Here is a 22,647-nt window from a genome sequence, read left to right as displayed (position 1 = left end):
CACATTCTGTTTAAATTACAGAAGATGAGAACTTGGCACTACAACAAAGCAGTGTGTTACAGCACACAGACTGTGTTAATTGAGCCCATCACTACCCTGAGACCAACCTCCATGACATTTCTTTTTCTTTAAAGACAAATTTAAAACCTGCTTTTGTGTCTTTTGTAAAAGTAATGTAACACGGTGTACTAGCCAGGCTTCCAGCAACGAGTAATTTGTCAGTCCTAACTGAGTGAGACAATGCTGCACGACGTGTCAACCACAGCCATGTTTCATGTTTTAAAGTTTTATGTATCATTTATATTGTGTTTTAAGTATTTTAGGTTTATACAAAACTCAATCAGTCTCTAATGCTCACGAGGCTGCATTTATTTGATCAAAAATATGTTAAAAACAGCAATATTATGAAATATTATTACCATCTAAAATATCTGTTTTCTATAATAATATATTTTAAAATATTATTTATTCCTCTGATGCAAAGATGAATTTTTAGCATCATTACTACAGTCTTCAGTGCCACATGATCCTTTAGAAATCATTCTAATATGCTGATCTGCTGCTCAAGAAACATTTCCTATTATTATCAATGTTGAAAACTGTTAGGCTGCTTAATATTTTTGTAATTGAATAGAAAGTTCACAAGAACATAAATTTGTAATAATTTTTCATTTTTATCAATTTTATGTGTAGACAGATAGATAGATAGATAGATTGTTCCAGGTGGATATGTTGATCTGTATTGATTTTTAACCCTTCCTAACTGTCCGATGCTCTGGTAGATCTCTTCAGTTGATCTTTGCAGCATTAAAAAATCCAGCTTTTCTCAATCGGTTTGGTTTATGTGAGGTGATGGACTGATATGAATCGGAGCTGGTAATGACGTTGCCGCTGAGTGCCTGGACATGGTCCACCCCGCCCCCAACTCCTACCTCACTTTTGCCTCTCTCCTGGTGTTGATTTACTTATTATGGGCTCTTTCTCCTTCATTCCACTGTCATTGAACCCTGATTAGATCAAGCTCGGATCTCTTTGGACAGTTAGCATCGATGAGTCCATCTTTCACGCGACGTCCATTAGCTGTGGATCGCTACCGCCATCTATTGCCTGCAGTTCTAACGCCCGTGGCCCTCATCTCCTTGACCTCTTCCCTTTTGCTTTCTCACTTTCCACCTCTCTTGGACGTTGGCAGTGTATCGCTCTAACCCCCCACCCCCTACAATCTGTGGCAAGCCAAGTCAAAACCGCAGCTCCAGGGGAGTAAAGCCTCTTCTTCTCTTTCTACCCTTCTTTTTATCCGCTGTCTTTCATGGTCGATGACTGAGTGGCAGCCAATCATGGGCTCAATCCCGCTGCCACAATCTCCCTGACACTCAAAAAGAGAAAAGGAGAGGGAGAAATGCATGTGAAAGGAAAATAATACACAGACAGACCAAAAATGAGACATAATGCAGGTAAAAAGACAAGTTAAAGCATTTAAGACAAAGGGACTAGAATAAGAGAGAGAGAGCAGTCAGACATCTCTCTCTCTCTCTCTCTCTCTCTCTCTTTCTCTCTCGCACAGTAAGCTTCAGGACAATGTTCAGTCTTACAGAGAAAACTGAGAGGGAAGGTGACAAGCGTGGAGCTTATGCTAAGGAGATATAGAAGTGTGCCGAGAACACAGCAGAAAACAATGGAGTATAGACAACGAAGGTAAAACTCTCTCTCTCTCTCTGTGTGTCTCTCGTCCGTCCCTCCCTCCCTCTCCAGCTCTGTTGCTCTTGTGCTCTCTCGGTCCCCCACTCTTGCTCAGACGGATGAGGAGAGTCCGGAAAGAGAGCAGTCATGTACGTAATTTTCTCTCTCGCTCGTTGAATCTAAAGGTTATCATTAAGACAGATGTGCCCTGCAGAGTGGTTGCCGTGGAGATCATTTTACACTGGAGGAACTATTTGATTAAAGAGTGGCTAAGACGGATTTAAAGCAACTGAGAAAGACGTGGCAAACGCAAAAAGAGAGTGTGAGTAGACGGCTGATTAGTTTCTTTTGCAGGTGGTTTCAGAAAATGTGTCTAGAACCTAAAGAGGGGTTTGGATGCTTTTGTGAATGTTTCACCGGCATATTAGTGCTCAAGGACCTACTGTACGGGATTTATTGAGGTTTCAGTAAAGTGAGTTTATATTGTGGGGAATTGAGAGGGAATTCCTGGCTAGAAACTGTTCGAACTGTTTTCTTGTGTTGTTGAATTTTATCTCTAGACATCTGAAGTCATGAGAAGTCAGATTTAGAGGTGCGTTGTTTCTTTTTTTCTTTTCCTGAATCATTTTTATTATTTTGCAAATATGGAGATAAAGTTTGTTGATTAAGATCAAATGGAGAATTATTGTTAGTTATGATGAAATCATTTTGATTGAAACGGTTTGGCTAGAACCATATAAGATTGTTGTATGTGCATACAAAATAAATATTATACATTTAGACGGCAAACAATGTGTCTAAAAACTTCATACGGGCTGGCAGAGCTGCTCTGCGGTAATTTTATTTGACAAACGTTCTGCTATGAATCCCGCAATTATACAGATGCTTTTGCTTGATTCTGATAAGCAGATTATTGCCTTGACCTGTGTGTCATTTGGCAGCTATTTCACTGGCTGCCTCAGTTTGAAGATAAACAATGTATGTACATGTGTGTGTGTGTGTGTCTGTGTGTGTGTGTGTGTGTGTGTGTGTGTGTGTGCGCAAGAGAGACGTGCAGGAATATTTCATAAATATGTATTGCACTGGACACAGCAAGAGTCTACCCCACTGCTCAAGCCTAATCACTCACTCACTCTCACTGTTTCTTTCACACAAACACACACACACACACACACACATGCATTCACATGCACACACACATAAACACTAGGATATGCTGCTTCTAAATACAGCCGATCAACTGGATCTCGGTATTGGAAGTCATTAGTGAGTGGTCATTATTGTCCAACACAAATTAACCTCTAAAGTGCTCGTTGCATTTCTGCTTTCTAAATTAGCCACACTAATAGCATCTCATTCAATGCAAAACGATTCACTTGGAAACACACACAAAAGCCTGTGAATAGAAGATCTGTCACTGGCAGCACACGCATTTAGGAGAAGAATGTCTAGAGAGACATTTACAGGCTTATGTAACTCTTCTTATCTGTTTTATATGGATTCATCTTCTGGAAACAATCTATATGAAAGAATAAATCACATAAAATCTCAATATTTTCTTAAACTGAATGCAAAAGGAGACTTTTCCTAAAGTCTGTTTTTTCTCCTGTTGAGAAAAACATCCTAATAGTCTCCCTTGGAAGAAATCTCAACAGTGTCTCAAACTTTGCTCAGATTTGCAAGATTCCAAGGTCAAATTTCAAGATGAATATGAAATTATATTAATGATAATTGTATAGCTCTATACTTTGCCTGAATGTCAAAGTTTATACATGAAACATACATCATTAATTTGGGAATGATATATAAAAACATCAATCTAAACATATATATACATCAAAATATAGAAAAATATGTTTTGTTTCATCCTGCAATGAACATAAAATTTATATTAGCCAGAAAATTAAGGTAAACAGCCAATCAGAATCCAATTCCTAGATAATGTGCAAATCTATTAGCATTTATTTTCAGCATTTTAGGCTGAAGACACATGATATATACAGGGAAACAGAGCGAGACACAGATAGAGAACTTCAGTGTTATCTGAGAGAGAGTTAGCTCCACCAAGTGGCTCAAAATTCAATGCTAAGCAGCAATGAAGCCCAGTCTTCACCATGGTTGATCTTCAATCATTTTAAACCCTCATAACTTCCCTTTCACAAACAAACATTTTAAACCACACAATCCTGATTCTACAAGCCCCAGCCTTCAATTTAAAGTGAAGGAAGGGCTCTGCCATAGTAAATGTTACAATAAAAACTCCATGTCCATCTTTATCTGACCGTGGCAGAGAGTTTGATGCCCTGCGAGTAATCTGGACAGACCGCGAGGCTGCTTCAATTGTCAGAAATCAGACAGGCCTCGGGCAATATTTCAATCTTTCAGAGCGTAAGCAGTCTATATATATTATTAAGCGATTTGTCCATCCTGTTTCCAGAAGTGAAGTTCTCCCGTCAAACTTATAACCTGAATGAAGTCTCCATCCTTTAACGCTCGAGATGTCAAGGTCACAAAAACGAGAAGCGCCGAAAAAACTTCCCCCAGCAGTAATAAGCATGACAAATGCACAGACACAAGCCTCCGTATCCCACATATGGCTCCAGACATCCATCAGAACACAGTCAGGTGTGGACAAAAATAACCCAGTTTCCCTAAATGATCCGTGTCTGATATGGTCTTAGGGGGAATATACTGAGGATAGAAAGAGGGGGTGTTTGGAGGCAGATAGCATGAGTGAACGAAGCTATGTTGAACTCTGGCAGATGTATTCCCCAAAGACAGCGCTGCCCCAGACTGCTTTTATAAACCTCAGGAGAAATATAGCACTACCTTGCAGACAGGACTACGGCAATTATATTGAAAGACTTTGGCGGGTCTGTGCTCACACTAGTGGTCTGATCCTGCAGACTTGGGCAGTATATCACTGTTAATCAAGTCTGCAAATTACAAAACTTGAGCTTTGTTGCCCGTTTGCAAAATACAGCTCACAAAGTGTTTTTAGTGTCTCACACTGATCAACGGGGGTCAGCTGTGTGGAGTTTTCCGGAAGGACAACTCGCTGTCCTCTCTGCCAATTAATTCATAATTATATAGCATTACCTCATTATGCCTCGACTAGCATGTCTACATACGCCCAAATTCACATATACACCCTAATTAGACACTCTTAATAGGACAAGTGAGAACATTCTTCCTCCTCGCTCGACTCCCTCGCGCTTCCTCAGTTCCTCCCCCTATAGTATCGCGGATCCTCCCTTACTGCCACACATAAACAAGGTTTTAATGCACTAATCAAAGTGAGATAATTAAGTGACAGTCCTAAACATCTGGCAAGATAGCTAGTCTTTGTTGTATGGTAACAGGCAAAATAATAATAAAAAAAGATTCGCTGGCCTAATGCTTAATAGGCATGCTGTAGCAAAGATTAATATCCAGAATGCTATTAAACCTCAAGGACAGCCTTGAATGATAATTACAAAATGCAATCATGAGAATCGCCACGCATAAATTGGTGCACACAATTTCGTTTTTTTCTTGCCAGAACGTTCTTGACATTGCAGTGGAAAGGCTAAGAGTGCACGATAACAGGATTTTTAAAAAAAAGAAAAAAAGAAAAGAAAATCTCTGAGTTTCTGGCACCCTGTGAGTCCTGCAGTCATCATACAAACACACAATCTCCTGTCTGGGCCTCTTCACAAGCTACATCCTCTCACCGCTGTAGTGTTAACATCTTTCCGACTGAGCTGGATATATGCAACACCTCTCTCTCCTTTATTATGCTGTTAACTTGCAAAAATCTTGTACAGCGTGTGATTTGATAACTCTACTCGCCATGCCTAATGAAAACAAAAGCACCCTGAGGAGAAGAACGCCAATTCTTAAACAATGCTTATGAACAATGGGAACCACAAATTGTTTGTGACTTCAGCATATGCAGTAAATTTGCAGTATGTGTGGATAAGATTTTTTTGTGTCTTGAATCTCTTATCTCTCAGATTTTTGGTAATCTCATGTTGTAATCTCAAAAACATTATAAACTGTGCTTAGATTTCCAAGCATACCAAAGTCTGCAATAAAAAGTAGCATCAAATTCTTCCAAAAGCAAAGTATCTGAGCTATGCTGTCCACATTTCAAGCTTTGTTCTCTTACTGCATGTTGGCACTTGACTTATTTGTTGGCTAACAAAAAAAAGGGGGGAAAAAAGAAAATGTGTACTGAGACATAACTCTCTTGAAAACTCCATTAAAACAGCAACTTTTGAACAGCAGTGGAACATCAATTCGTAGACAGCGTACATAAACAATTTGAACCACAGATGTTTAGAATAGATCTCAAAAATGTCTCAAACTGTGTTCAGATTTGCCAATATACAAAAGTTCACATCACATTCTTCCAAAAGTTAAGCTTTTGAAAAGCTATGATAGCTATGTCATCTACATATTAATGTATAGCTTACCTACTGAGTTCAATAATTGCCTATTTAGTGGCTTTTAATTTGTTCTTTTTTAAGGAGGGATTTAAAGAAAATCATCTGAAACATAACTAAGAACTCTATTAAAGAAGAATGTCAATTCTTAAACAGCATTTATGGAGTAGAGGACTGGATTGTGGATATGAGCCATAATTCATTTTAGCAGACTTTTGGAATCTTTAATACATACATACATAAATGTGTCTCTTACTTTTTTTTTTTTCTTCGTGAGAAATTCCGCAACAGTCAAAATTATATGTGCTGCTTTCCACATACATTTTATATCTTTATACTCTTATTGTACTGTATGTGAACAGTTGTGGCTATTTATTTCTTCTGCGAGAACCATAAAAGACAAATAAATAATACTTGAATGAAATTAAGAATTCTATTAAATCTCCTGAGCTAAAAAAAAAAAAAAACCTTAAACAGCATTTATTGATTTGAACTGACATTCATTTTAGCAGACTTTAGAAAAATACAAGCAATACATCAAATATATATAAATAATAACCATCTCCCGCTTCTCAGATTTCATTTTGTTCTGAGAAAATGGTTAAGTCTGCATTAGGCTATACCATCTGTGCTGCTATCCACATTCATTTTATAACTCTATACACTTACTCTGTGCGAGCAATTTGTGGCTATTTTTTTTTAAATTTCTCTTAAGCAATTTTAGGAGAAACATCTATGATAAAACTGATAGTTAAATGACACATTATTGAGAACTCCATTAAATCCATCAGTGCTATGAAAGAGCAAATTCTGAGAGGGCAGTGCTTGCTTCATCAGGCTTTGAAAGAGCGTGCAATAAACATGCATGAATCAGAACTCATTTTTATTACTCTTTTGTCCGCACTCACCCTTGAGCAAAGACCGCGGATGGAAAACGTGTCATAGAAACCGTTAAATCAATCAAGTTGGTTGTGGACCATGACACTGACAGATGGATATTTATCTGGATCTGTCCGTCAAGGTCATGCCAGAGACCTGAGCAGGTTTTTTCAATGTCAGATGCTGATTACATGCCCCTGAATGATCAGTGCGACCCTCACTCTAAAATCAAATGAGGGCAGTACTTTCCACGCACAGAACATCTCAGTTCGTGCCAATGTGTGATTCATACCGGATGTGAAAGACTCAGCTTGGTCTCGTGAAAATAAAAATCATGATTAATTCATAAGGACCTTCTGAATGTCAAAGTTGTGCCCTACCAGCTAACCCTGGGCTGCATTGAAACATATGTCTGAATGGAAGATTGGGCCACAAAAGGCCTCCTCTGCTGGGGCTGACAAAATTCATTACTCGCATTAGCAAAGCCAGTGATTCCACAAATTACAGTAGTCTGCACACTTTCAAACGCTGCCTAGTGAATAATTCCTAACTTCATCCATATCTCATTAAGTAAATTATTTGATTCGTATTCACAAGACAGTGTTCATTTACATGCATAACTTCAGTCACATCAAATAGAACCAAAGCCCTAATTTGCTCTTAGACAAAGAAAGGAATCGCTTTGTTCGCCGAGATTGCCTTGCTGACACCGTGTGTGTTTTATTTCCCCCTTTTCCAAGCCCCCACTTCTTTTCTTTTCTTTGATTCAGATCGTTAAACAAAAACGCCACAATATTATGAATCTGCTCCTCGTTTGCTCACGAGACCCCTGGAGACGTTTGCCGTAATGAATGCCTGTCAGGCTAACCTGGCTCCTTGGCCTTTTCCTGCAGACTCCTGGAAAATGGGCTTTCGTCAAATGAGGGAAGAAAGATTTATTAGGATTAACTTCCAAAAGCCAATAAATTATGCATACATCCTCCAAATTACCTATCAGAACTAGTCCTGGAGGAGAGACCGCTCCAGTGAGCTGCTGCCTTTGCTTCTTTTACACTAGTTTGTGTTATAGAAGTGGAAGTCCTCAGCATTTTGAGTTTGCTATCGATTTTTTGGCTATTGCCGCTTTTGGGGGTAACCGCAAATGTATGCAGAGTGAGGAAAGTAAATGTTTAGAGACGTTTGGGCTCATGAAGTTCATCAATTAGAGACCACCGAGAGACTGCTGTGTGCTAAAATTTGAGTCACTTAATCCTTTGTGATCAATCAATATTAACGATTCGTTTTCTAGTTAGCCAATACGTTTTTAGTCAGTTAACATAAATTTACAGAGTGCTGTTCTATGCTGTGGCACTCGACCCCGAGCTAATTTAGCAAAGGCGTAGCTTTGTGCTGATATTGCTTTGAAATTGCTTCTTAATGATCTTTTTCTATCCATCACAGGCCCCAAGAAGACAGAATTTAGGAGAATTAAGGATAAGATGCCCCATTTCGTCGCACCCACCATTCAGCAGTATCTTCAACGCAGAGCTCTCTTTCTTAATTGATTCCTTATCAAGGACTCTCCAGGAGTGATCGGATACAATGATAATCAATCAACTTACTTTTCTCCTGTTGTTCTGCTTGCTGGGCTGGAGCGGTGCACTGATCCGGCCGGTGCCTGGAATTAGCACGTCGGATCGGGATGGACGGACTCTACAACGCACTAAACGAGGATGGATGTGGAATAGTTTCTTTCTCTTAGAGGAGTGGACGGGAACTGGAAAGCAGTATGTTGGAAAGGTAAGGGCTGTTACTGTGTGTGTTTGTGTTTTTCAGAATAACTGTGAGGAAGTGGAAATATTGTCAGAGTGAATCATGTGTAAGTGGAGATGATTTCTTTTTACCCCTTATAAAAAAGTACCATGGCATTCCAATGTAGGTTTGGATATTGATCCCATGGCATTCTGTCAAACACCTTACAAATGAATACAGTAATCTATCAAATAATACCATATCAAAATATCATACTTTTCCAACTATATCATGGTGTACCAACAGAGTACTTTTTCTAAAGGCTATTTTACCATGTAGAACAACATAAATGTGCATATAAAGAGTGCATTTCAAGTTTTGTGCATGTTCCTTCTAGTGGGTCTTGGGTTCGATTCCCAGGTGTTAATGGATTTGAGAATTTGCTAGATGCATAAATGGGAATCGAACCCACGACCATGTGGTGGCTAGCATCATGCTATACCAGTGAGCTACTGTGCAGTATAACATGAGCAATTTCAGTCAGTCTGACCATTAACACACAACACAAACAAGCACAAGGGTCAGTTACGAACATGAATCACGAACATCAAATGAACTCATACCTAACGGATAATGCTTTCAGCATGATAGCTAATGATGTATTAGAACAAAATCAATGCGAATGTAGGCTATTAGAATGAATCGATGTGTGGGATACAAAGTGACATGATAACCCTCTTTATATTAATGACCACATCCTGATGTTCCAAAACCGATATGCTTGTGTGGGTTTAATTCAAAGGCTTACATTATAACCGTGACCTGATAATAACAGCTGGTGTCCCGCTTTCAACATGCACAACTGATGCATGTTTTTTTAACTTAGATCAAGTCAGGACACGAATCAGTCGAGAGTCAAACCTCTACGTGCCATTTGTTGAAAGGTGGGCCTACCAGTGCGACACGATTCGGTTAAAATAAAAAAGCCGAAGTGCAACTCTTGTGGTGTCAGATCAGAGCGGAGTGCTTGTCAAGCCACCAGCTTCAGACGGCAGAGACAGCAGCAGTTACATCCCCGGTGCATGGGAGGAGGGAGTCGGCCAATTTTACGTCAAAGACGTCTGCTTTCATCACCGCATTCATCTTCTACAAGTAAACATGTGATAGGTTCAGGGTGGAGAGAGGAGTGGTAGCACAGACAGATCATCATGTCTTCCTCTTATGGCGCAGGGTTGTTTTTGTGGGGAATAATGCAAGAAAAGAAACATGTGCAACAGAAAGTCGAGCAAGCAAGAGTGGGTGAGGAGAAAACAATAAATCAATCAAAAACGAGAATGAGATTCCGCCCTCATAGCGTTGCATTTTACGTGACAAGGCAACAAAACAGCGCTGACTGCGAAGAGTCCGTCGGTTGAGGAAGTGTCAGACTCAGCAGTGTCCTGGCCTCCTTCCCAGAGCTTTGATGCTTCTCTCTTTTCTCTAGCTCTCTCTCCTTCTATCTCCCCCTCTTTTTCTGGCTGCTGCGTTTCTCTGGCATGACAGCAATCACATGCTTTTGGCCCGCTTCTCATCTACCGTCCACTCTCGTTCCCAATTAAAGTGCCAGAAAGACACAGGGCTCCCATAAATACTGTAGGAGGGCGAGGGAGAACGAAACACCCACATGCTGGTTCAGGGAGACCACTGTGGAGCGACTTGATCATCCATTCCATCCATTTCCCCCCATTTCTTACTAGTGTGTGTGTGGGTGATGCATGAGAAGTTGTGTAGCCCAATAGACGGGTACTTAGAGCCCCGGCGAGAAGCCATCAAAGCCATTGATGGTTCTCCTCATAAAGATAATTCAGCAACCTTTACGGAGCCTTGTGGGATACCATATTTATGTCTATCCGAGCAAGGCCTCCACTGGCCCCTGACAAAGACAAGCCCTAAAAGAGGATTTATTTTCCAGTGTGGAGCCAGAAATAATCCATAAAATGGGAAGAATATTTCCAATAAAACAACAGTGCTCTCGACGCTTGCTTCATGGCTCTATTTCTATTGTGTAGTCTATAGCTATTCGCAATCTATATTGTACGACTAACAATCTACAGTTTCAAGTAGTTCAATAGTCAAGCCACTTTTAAAATTAGCACAACTACCTACAAATAAAAAAGTATGTTTTTTTTTTAATTTTTTTTATATAAATAGTTATTTAGTATATTGTAATATCTGGCATAAAACAATGACGAAAAATATACATTTACAATAAATACCACCAATAAAACCAGAAAACATTCATTTATAATAATAAATTATAAATAATTTATACATAATAATGAAATGCCACATTTTTTAAATATTTGTTTATATTTTTTTATAATATTAAATGATTTATTTAATCTAACTCAAAATAATTCATTAAATAATATAAATGTATTATATATATATATATATATATATATATATATATATACATGCATACATACACTTAATATATTATTTCTTAGTAATAAGTATTATAATATTATACTACAAAATTATAAAGTGGCACACAGTGATTATATGCAGTGAATCAAGTGGATGAGTGAATTGTTATTTTGAATCAGTTCATTATAAAATATTGTCTGAATAAACTGATTCACTAAAATGAATAAGATTAATAAGATAAGTTTCATAAGAGAGACAATATTAGATCTCCCTCACTTAATGTGGTATAGTATATATATATATATATATATATATATATATATATATATATCCCTCTGGTGCTCCTTAAACACCTAAAATTTAACTTTCCCACCAACCCCCCTCCCCCCAGTAAAATCAGTGTAACATATTTTTGTTTAATAATATTTTTTTTCTTTTGTATTTTGAGAGAATTTCATGGTACTAATTAATATTTATACAATAATTATGATCAAATTTTCCCATTGAATTTTTTTTTTTTCTATTACTTTTCAATTATGGCAGTAATTCATGTTAAAATTAGAGCCAATGCCTTTCAAATCCAATTTTTTTAAGCCAGATTAGTGCCATCTGGTGGCAGTAAAATAAGAAAAACATCTGCAATTCCATGGTTTAGCCCATAGATTCCTACATAGATCTATATAAAAGGCCTGTACATTCTCTAATTGTTTTTAGACATAAATACTTATTTTTATTAAGTTGTGGGTTTGGATATATATTTAGACCTTTTCAACTTTTTTTTCAAATACAACTTTTTGTAAAGGTTTTGATTATTTTGGTTTGAAATGTTGATTTAAAGCATCAGTTTTTGAATTATTATTACTACAGTCAAACCTGAACACAGATAAATAATTTTGTTACACAAAATATTAAAATTCCATAAAAAGTAACAAAAATGAACAGGAATGTTTTATCATAGCTTAATCCTTCTGGGTCTGATCTGATTTCAAACTCTTATTTCAGTTTTCTGAGTTGTTATGGCTATATGGTTATAACCACCAATTAATTTGAATGTGTATGTGTGTGTGTGTGTGTGTGTGTGTGTACTTGTTTTTCTATTCAGGTGGGGACTTAAACCTGAATACACACAGACTCATGGGGACTCGTGTCACGGTGGGGACCTAAACTGAGGTCCCCATGGGCAAACAAGCTAATAAATCACACAGAATTAAGTTTTTTGAAAATCTAAAAATGCAGAAAGTCTCCTGTAAGGGGTAGGTTTAGGTGTAGGATTGGTGTAGGGCAATAGCACATACAGTAAGTACAGTATAAAAACCATTACGCCTATGAATGCCCCCACAAGGATAGTGAAACAAGTGTGTGTGTGTGTGTGTCAGTGGATGTGCCGGTTTTGCACTCTTGATGTTTCAGAGTGTAACCCCTTCCTTGCTGTCCACTTTTTTACTGCATTGTAGTTGAATTATTGATTTTAGTTTATATATTTGCTGTGTTACAGTCACACCAGTTCATGGGGGGGGGAGTGGATGTATTTGTTTTGCACGCACACACACACACACACACACACATACAATCTATATGAATAATTCAGTCACATCGTCATCACTGCAACTTGGATGAATATGAAAGTGATAAATTCAATATTAGCACTCATGTTCTACAGAGAAAATACACTATAATTTATAATTCAGTTAGTGTATGATATGTGAAAACAGCTTCTGCTTTGAATTAATATGAAGCCGCATCAGGCAGAAATGCAAAACAAACAGGATTAAAGAGGCAGTTTTCTAAATGCAATTTCATGATGACTCAAGCTTAAAACTACTGTGAATTCTTTCAGATTTTAACAGCACACACCATTATATTTATAAAAGAGAACACTCCTAATCCAGAAACATCTTACTGGCCATCCACTGGTCATTATGACCGCTCAGACGCTGCTGCCCTGTTGTGCAGAAAGACGCTCAGAAGTGCTGAAGCCCACCATGCATTTCGCCGCTTTTGTGTCGTGAGTTTGATGTGGGGGCAGCGGCTCACATGGCGTGCCATCAGCGCTATTGATGTGAACAAAATCCTATTAACCTTCTCCAAGCCCCATAATGCATTGTGCAAATAAACCCGTTCATACTGTCCCGTTTACCTCTTCTTGTGCCTACCTAACCCTTTTGATCCGCTTCACGTAAATACTCTGCACTTTAATAAAAAAGTAAATAAAAAAATGTCTTGATTTTGATCACTTTTGCAAGTATTGATAACGAAATGGTACACATTTGAATGTTTAAATATTTAGCACAGGTTCATTAGGACTTGTCAGGATTATAAACTCATCTGAGCGTGGAGAACCACATCATGAAGCGATAGAGGGGAAACTCGTGCTAATCTGACAGTTGTAGCACTACTGCAAGTGTCAACTAATTATGTGATGTAGAACGGCAATTCTAAATATTAAATGTTAACTGAGATAACATATGTGTATCAGGGGCATCACTACATTTAGGCTGAAGATCTTTTCTGGATAGAATGTTCTGTAAGTTTAAAAGTTTTTAATAAGCCAAGTCACTTTTTAATAAGCTATGCATGGACCATTAACAGAAAAGCTACGATACAAGTATACAAGTATGTCAATTTAAACGACAATCATACAAAAAATTCATTAAATTTGTCAAAAATCACTGTAATCACTGAGGTTGTATCCCAAACAAGTAGATAGCTGTAGATACTTGTCTGAGTAGATACTTCTTGAATAAGTACATACTTTGCAACAATAAATATTATGTTCCATATTTTTATGAATACTGTGAATCAGATATACCACTATTTTTGCCTGCTATATAGTAGGGAGGTAAGTTTCTAAAATATATTATATGCACTTACTGCACTTATACTGCAATTTTACTTTTTATTGTAATCTATTATTTTTTTTTTTTTACAATATACAGTATGTATGTATGTATGTATGTGTGTATACATACAATATATATACAGATAGATAGATAGATAGATAGATAGATAGATAGATAGATAGATAGATAGATAGATAGATACACACACACACACACATACATATATACTGTACATACATATATTTTTTATCATTAGTTAATTAGACTTTAAAATATTATGACGATATTAATATCCACGTCATCATAGTTTTTAAACTACTACCACTACTACTAATAAATTATTATTATTATTATTATTAGTAGTAGTTATAACCGTAGTAGTATTATTATTATTATATACGCTTAACTTATTTCATATTTCTACTGCACTAATACTTATACCGCTATAAATACGTATTGTAAATATAATATTATTTATATATAATAATAATAATAATAATAATAATAATAATAATAATAATAATGGTATAGGTATTAATAGTATTAAAACCTCAATGGCTGCATTAATAGTCAAATTAAACAATGGAAAATGTAAACTGTTTTTAGTTATTTATGCATTAATGGCTATGCATTATGATAATAAAAAAAACAAAACAAAAAAAAAACTCATTCTCATTATATTTCAGGCAATGGTCCTGATGTATATTATACCTCAAATTAAATACTCTTAATACTTATTACCCACGAAAAGAGGAAGAAAATAAAAACCCAAACCACATGGCCGTCTAATAAAACTCAAACACAACATACAGAAATCTGCAAAGAAGCACGTTGAACGAGTTGGATAAAACCTGTTAAAGATCTTGTGGATGTTTTTTTTTTTTTTTTTTCCTTTTACTCTGTCACAGCAAAGTCAGGCCTCACAGGAACCTCCAGCTATCTAAGTAGTTGCAGCGCGTGTCCTTATCCACTCAAATGAACCAGCGGAGTCCGCAGCCAGCAGAGGAGATTAGAAGAGAGAGAGCTTTGCTGAGTTTGGGTTCATGCGCTTTTCAACTCCTCAGAGAGTCTGCATGCGATGAAATCTGTTGTAAACCTTCGCGGGTGACAGAAAAAAAGTGTAAAAACTACAGTGCGAACCGCGTGGCCTTATGATTAACATCGAACAGCGGAACCACAAAAGGGGCGACCGAGGTGAGGCGAGCCAACGAGAGGAAGATTGTGCCACAGTGTTTGTGTCGAGTTAGTCAACTCAAATGCGACTCTGTCCTACTCTGAGCGAGCTCAAGATACACACAAAGAAAGAAAGGGTGGGGGGGAAATACATAATTATTCTGTATCCGTTCTGGGCCCAGGCTCTCATTTTCACAATCTCCTCTCTGCAGTACTAAGCAAGTGTTCACCGCCGACCTGACAAGAATTGTCAATGATTTCTCCCGTGCTCGGCTGACAATCCCTCTGTGTGTGTGCAAGGGATTTAATTCCTAAAGCTGCTCCGAGTCAAAGGCTAATTTTGTGCTACGCGAATTAGCAAAGGCAAATGAAAGCAAGGCCGGGATAAATCCGTGCTGCCTTTACTTCATATTCAACTGTCAGCTCATTATAATCAAGAACATCCTTCAAAAATAATGGAAAAGGCACACTTTTGCTTGAAATACTGGCACGCTTCTTATATTTCTCCACGTTGCCTCTTTGGGGACACGCTTGGATTTTTGACTGGCAGAGATTATTTAGGCAACCTCACGCCGGAGACATATTCCTGCCAATAAACAAAGGGTATCTGTTCAGGATTGCCGGTGCCACAGAGAGCGCGGTGTTGTGCCAAAAAGTGCTCCCAGAGCAAATGAGCAAGCGATCAGTATTCACTGCCATGCGGCACTCTCCCTGTAGTGCATTTGAAATGAACAGAGGGATTGTGGTTAGGGTTGAATCAGGATCTATGAGGCCGAATCAAATCGCTTATATTTTTCATGAGTTACTGCGAAAGGCCACCACATGGCCGACAGACGCCTTATTCTGAAATGTCTTTTAATTCTTCCCCAGAGTCCCAGAGGTGCTTTGGCTTTCTCTTTTTTTTTTTTTTTTTTTTGTTGTTTTTTTGGAGCTGGCAGTAATTAGGACACCCCGAGTCTTCCAGTGAGCAGCCAAATGGAAAACATTGGCTAGACTGTGGAAACGAAACATCTGGTGTATTGTGATATAGACCTGTTGGAAAATAAATAAATAAATGGGGTTTACAATCAATTAGGCGAGTTACTAAGGTGCCTGTAGCTATAGCAGTCGTACAAGTGCCCTGTGTTCGCGATACGCTATGATTTTTGTCTGAAATGGCATAAACAACCAATGGAGCAAATGTAAACTTGTACTTTTCGGAGAAACAACATGTTCAGGTGAAGCACCATGTTAATTAAACTCTGCACTCTAAAATTTGTCCAAAGACTATTTTTTGTCGTTTTCCAGTACAAATATCTAAATATTCTTAAATCAAGCTACATTCGTCTAGGCCTATCTGAGAAGCAAGATCACATAAGTTGTTGTCTGAGAAAAAAAACAAACTCTAAATTAAATGAGGTGTTGCTTAAAACATGCCAAATATCTGCAATTGAGGTAGGAAAAATTATATTATTTTCTTTATGAATTAAGTTTATTTTTCTTACCCCATTTATAGATTTGTTCCCCCTTCTCTTGTTTTAAGCATAAAAAAAGCCTGTGACACAGAATTGAGATAAATAATGAATAAATAAATAGAAATGTATTAATAAAAAAAAAAAAAAGGAAAAATGTAACTCAAATTTTTAATTTTTAACTTAATTAAAAGATATCCCCCCAAGATAAACTAGGAAATCTGACTTTTTCGCTATTCCAGGTTTACATCCCGCAATTCTGTTTTTTTTTTTTTTTTTTTTTTAGCCACATAATAATAATAATATATATATATATAAAAAAAAAAACATAAATGAAAAGGTAATTGAGACTTTTCTCTCAAAATTATGACTTATCTTGCAATTTCGAGTTTATATATCACAATTGCAAGTTATAAATTCACAAATCTGACTATTTCCTCAGAATCTTGAGTTTATGTCTCATAATTCTGAGACTGTATCTTGCAATTCTTAGAACAAAAAGAGTTGTTAAGTTGCAAATAAATAATATATATATATATATATATATATTTTTCTTCCCATAGTGGAAACAGGCTTCCATAATAAACACTTATTTTTGACAAAGTTTTCATCTTAAGTAATTTTGCTTCTAAAGCAATTGATTAAAATGTTTAGACATTTATACTGTAAAACAAGATAAAAATACTGAATTAAAATATGTGTATAGACATATACATATACATATATATATATATATATATTTTTTTTTTTTTTTTTTTTTTTTTTTTTTTTTTTTTTTTATTTATTTATTTATTTTTTTTTGCCATGTTAAAGGGTTTGTTGATCTTGTTGCCCGTCACAAATCCAAATGCGGCCCACCATGCTGAATCAGGGCCGTGCCAAACTTGATCGATTTCGAAGCAGTGAAGCTTTCGGATTGCCCCACTACTCACTTGAAGATGTTCAGGCAAAAAGAAACAACCATACGCTACTACCCAGCAATCATCCTTAATTACAGAAATGTGGCAAAACATCTCTCGAGAGAACCTCAAATTATTAAATTCGAAAATGCTTTCCATATTTGGATCAAGGCTACATTTGTGAACGCACACTTTCTGCAATGTTGCGTGTCAAGTCACGCTTCCGTGCGCATCTTAGACTGCAACTTCATTCTGCTGTTACTCCTTTCGAGCAGAATTTCACAAAATTGGTCAGCTCCCGACAGCATAAGGTGTTTTATTAATGGTGAGTAGAATTATTTATTTATTTATTTCAATAAATGTAATGGTTTATATATCATAATATTTAGGCTATAAATAATATTATAAATCTGGTTGGTTTGTATTGATGACGTAATATGTAAATGACATGTGTGCGGCCTGTGAGACTTACACTTGGACCAAAGTGCGGCCCAGTAAAAAAAAAAGATTGAGAACCACTGATTTAAACCCTCAGCCCTCACAGGTTCATTTAACATTTTGCAGGTCCGCCTGATTTGTTTGCTCTTTCCAAGAAACAAGGCACAGCCCAAGTGACACCTTTAGTATTTCGAGTTTTCAAATGCTTTATATTTAGAACGAAGCATTTTGTGTTAATGACTTAAAGGGCACTGAAACTAAATTACTGCTTCTAAACAATGTTTATTCCGGCTCTCCATTCTCTGTGCAATATTTTTAGCGAACAGTTCCTTGTCTCTGAAATAATATGCAATGGCTAAAGACTCACCCGCAGCACTTTATAGAACAAGACAGGTTGTTATGAGACGCATTACGCCTTTGCTAAAGCAGGGACAAAAAACATCTTTCACACATCGCCTTCATTCCTGCAGGGAATTTCAGACTCGACCACAGTCCACCTCAAATTAATGACCTAATGAAGCCTGTTGTTGTCGTTCTAGCGTGTGTTTACCTCAGAGATTAATGCAATGTTTTATGTATACCCTTTAAGCACGCATAGACGCTCGTCTGACAAATACCAATTAGCCCAGAGAAGCTGGGGTTTGTATTGGCTTTATGCGGTTGTCTGCTTTCATTGCATGTCTTTGTCTCAGATGTCTTTTTATGGATTTCAAACTCATGTCTGTGTGGGCCATGGCAGCACTGAAGGATTTCTTCACAATAAAGGACATAGAGAGACTAATTATGGTGCTGTCAAGGGATTTTATACATAGCGGAGATGAAAATGGAATCTACATCTTCATATTGGCTTCCTCTAGTTACAACTAACATGCAAGTCCTCTGTTTTCCAGAAAATACTCTTTGGAAGTACGCCGTAGCTTTGTTCAGGAATGAAAGAAAGAGAATTAAAACGTGGTTCACCGATATAATGCATGATAAGTGTCGGTGGTGTAGCATGCATTGACATACAAATTAAAGGCCTTCAAATGTTCATTTAAAAACATCAAGGTTGCACAAGGGTAGATTTCAGACTGTGGCTGATGTCATCTGTCATGCTTTACTGTCTGGTTTAAATGTTAACTCTTCCCTAAACCGTGCCAAATACTTGAGCATTAAGAGAATGCGTTAATGTTGCTATATTCTGATTAGTCATTTCTGAAACATTGTAGTTCACAATCAGCACTTACGAAGAATGATTAGAAATTCAGTAGCATTCAGTATGCCTAAACTTAGTTAACATTTCTTAAAAGAATCATTTCTTTCTTTAATGATCAGAAGGTCTTTATCTACTAAAGCCATACTCTTAAAAATGAAGGTTCTTTATTGCCATCTATGGTTTTCTGAAGAACATTTAACATCCATGGAACATTTCCATTGCGCAAAAGGTTCTTATAGTGGAAAAAGGTTTTAGATTATTGGTTTATTAAAAAGTTCTTAAAAGTATAGGGGGGCGGTTCTTTTAAGAAAGAATCACTGAAAGGTTCTTTGAGGAACCAAAAAAAAAAAAAAAAAAAAGGTTCTTCTACGGCAGGGATCCTCAGAAGTTTAGCTCTAACCCTAATCAAACACACCTGAGCATGCTAATCAGTGTCTTCAAGATCATTAGAAAATCACAGGTAGGTGAGTTTGATCAGGGTTGGAGCTAAACTTTGCAGCAGATTGGCCCTCCAGGGAAAGATTTGAGGAACCCTGTTCTACAGCATCACTGCAAAAACCTCCTTTTGGAAGCTTTATTTCCAAGAGTGCAAAGAATCGTTTGTGCTTTGAGAAGGGTCCATGAATGTTAAAGATTCTTTAAGAAACCAGAAAAAATAAAAATATATTTTTAAGAGTGCAGCATTATTGATGTATGTTACTCCAACATATGATAGCTTCTACATAAAAAATAACAAAACGCATTTTTATATTTGACATTTCCATCAGAAAAAAAAAAGAAAAGAGAAATAAATGCATCTTGAGATGTCATTTCTTCCTAAAAATTGGTTCAACCCCCATCACACTTGGGTCTAGAGTTGCTGGCTGTAAATATGTTGAAAATAATTAGATCTTATCTCAAGTTATTTATATCTGCTTTGGCTTTCCTGCATGCTGTGTCCCTCACTTGCTCTGTCACTCAGGAGAATGTGGACCCATGAGATAGAGCGCACAAACATTTCATTAACCACATGCTAATGACTCGCATGCTAATGTGTGCATAGATTACTGGCTTGAAGCTGAAAGCAGAGACGTTCCCCTTTTTCTCTCGCTGCGGCTGACAAATTCTGGATTTATTTATTTGGACTTTTCTGGCGTTCTTGTCAGTGACTGTAAACATTGAGGCTTTGTCATCATGTCGCAGGAGGTTGATTAAAAGCACAGGCTTCATAGATGTTTCACAGATCAAGTCCAGGTCACTTGAGAGACAAAGGCAGTTTCATAAGGCATGCAATGTTATATTCTTAAACCTTTAATATTGCATTGTGGCCTCTGGTATGCAAAGTAATAATATAATCTATAACTATATACATGTATCGTGTTCACAAAACCCCAATGGAATAAATAAGTGACCACTTTACAAGCACAAGAATATTTCAATAATATTCCAAACTTGGTCATATGTGTCTTACTGTACCAACGTTTTTATTACTCAATTATGAATATTATCTGTAGTATTCCCGTGCACGTCCATAATACAGTAATTTTAAGACCTCCAAACTAAGAGGTCATCCACTCAAATTTGGAGTGAAGGGAGACAGATATGAACAAATAAAGAAATGAGCATAAATCAATATACAGATAAAACATCACAACAGTCTTATATTTAAAAAGGTTACTGGCCTACAATTTCATCCTTCACCCTCTTGTCTGCTATTGTAAAAATATTAATAAGAATGAATTATTTGGCTAAAAATTGAGTGTAATAAACAGCAAACGTGATCATGTGGGAATATTCCAGTAGCTCTGTACACATGGAAAATGGTGTGTGTGTAAGACTGATTCATAATGTGATATGAGATCTACCTAATCACTGATTGGGTTAATGAGCTGAATATAGGCAGAAACTGGGAAATAGCCTAAGGAGCCACATCGCAGACTGCACTATGCTTGAATGACTCATACTTAATAACTTATATCCTTTCTTTTGAATTTTCTATAAATAAAAAGAAAGGAGCATCGTTTAAGAATTTTCTGAAGGATTGTGTGACACCGGAGCTGAAAAAATCAGCTTTGCATCACAGGAATAAATTACATTTGTAATATAGAAAATAGTTATTTAAAATTGTATAAATATTTTACAATATTATTATTTTACTGTATTTTGAATCAAATAAATGCACCCTTGGTGAGCATACAAGATGGTTTTCAAAAACTTTCAAAAGGTTACTGACAAACTTTTGATTGGTACTGTATAGATAAGCTGTTTCAAACCATTAAATCCATCCATCCATCCATCCATCCATCCACCCTGCAACTGTATTTACTGACTGATGTCTTACGAAGTGCTGGACTTACAGCCGACTCAACCAAAGTGCACTCCTGCTGTCTACTATAATTCCCAATAGTTTTAACATCTAATTTTTCATACAAGTAAAGGTGCTTTTTATGCCCCTGCACAAAGAAAGAAAAAAAGAGAAAAGAACTACAGACGTCTGATGTGTGCATATATCCACTGACCCACAAACCCCCTGCAGCGACAGAATCTGCAGTGTCTGCTCGTCACAAATGAATGACAGCGCACACTGCACACAGTCTTTACAAGATGGAGAAATTACAAAACATACGGTACTACATCTGCACTCTTCTAACATAAAGCAACATTTTCTCTTGACTACTGAGCTAATGTCTTTTAACATTGTATTGTTTAAAGATCATATTGCTAATAACTAGATGTTAAAGGATCAATATTATAGTTTTGACATCTTTTTGAGAAGATCAAATACTCTGCTTCACATGCGGTTGTCAAATCAATACATATTGCATAATGTATTGTATTACTATATGTGCATTTACATAACCATTCAATAGTTTGGAGTCGGAAAGCTTTTTAATTTTACTGAAAGACCTCTCTTATTCTCACCAGGGCTGCATTTATTTGATCAAATATATAGCATAAACAGTAATATTGTGATATGTTATTACAATTTTGAATAACTGTTTCCTATTTGAATATATTTTAAAATGTAATTTATTCCTGTGATCAAAGCTGAATTTTCAGCATCATTACTCCAGTCTTTAGTGATCCTTCAGAAATCATTCTAATATGATGATTTGCTGCTCAAGAAACACTTATCATCAATGTTGAAAACAGTGGTGATGATTTATATTTTTGTGGAAACCATGTGATCGTTTTTTCAGGACTGATGAATAGAAAGTTCAAAAGAATTGCATTCATTTGAAATAAAATCTTTTTAAAAGCATGGTCTGATATTGAATCTCAAATGCCAGAACTCAAAAGCACAGGATATGACTTATGAGGCATACTATGGTGAAGGTATGGCTCATGAATATTAATTACTTGCATGACTGGGCTCTAGAAAGGTTACCAAGCAACGTCAGCACGGCCTAATTAATATTCATGAGATTAGCCATCACCATGTCATAACAACCACTGACTGGACAGGACATTTAATGTCCATTGCAGCATTTCAGTCCATTCTGTATAAAAAAGGTACTTCATATTTGATATGTTCTAGTTTTCCAC

The 22,647-nt window shown here is 36.7% G+C and overlaps 1 protein-coding gene across 1 annotated transcript in view; it reads left to right on the top strand.

The window, feature by feature from the left end:
- Positions 1-1,809: 1,809 nt before the first annotated feature.
- The window catches only part of LOC131551370 (cadherin-10), a 65,962-nt gene continuing 45,124 nt past the window's right edge, over positions 1,810-22,647 (top strand). The window contains exons 1-2 of the mRNA XM_058794296.1: positions 1,810-2,002; positions 8,427-8,765. Coding sequence (XP_058650279.1) covers positions 8,568-8,765 — 198 coding nt within the window. The 5' untranslated portion in view covers positions 1,810-2,002; positions 8,427-8,567. The remainder of the gene's footprint in view (positions 2,003-8,426; positions 8,766-22,647) is intronic.

The sequence above is a fragment of the Onychostoma macrolepis genome, chromosome 12 (genome assembly GCF_012432095.1).
Source record: "Onychostoma macrolepis isolate SWU-2019 chromosome 12, ASM1243209v1, whole genome shotgun sequence".
Lineage (NCBI taxonomy): Eukaryota > Metazoa > Chordata > Actinopteri > Cypriniformes > Cyprinidae > Onychostoma > Onychostoma macrolepis.
Note: the sequence above shows the minus strand (reverse complement) of the source record. Positions and strands in the feature narration are given on the sequence as shown.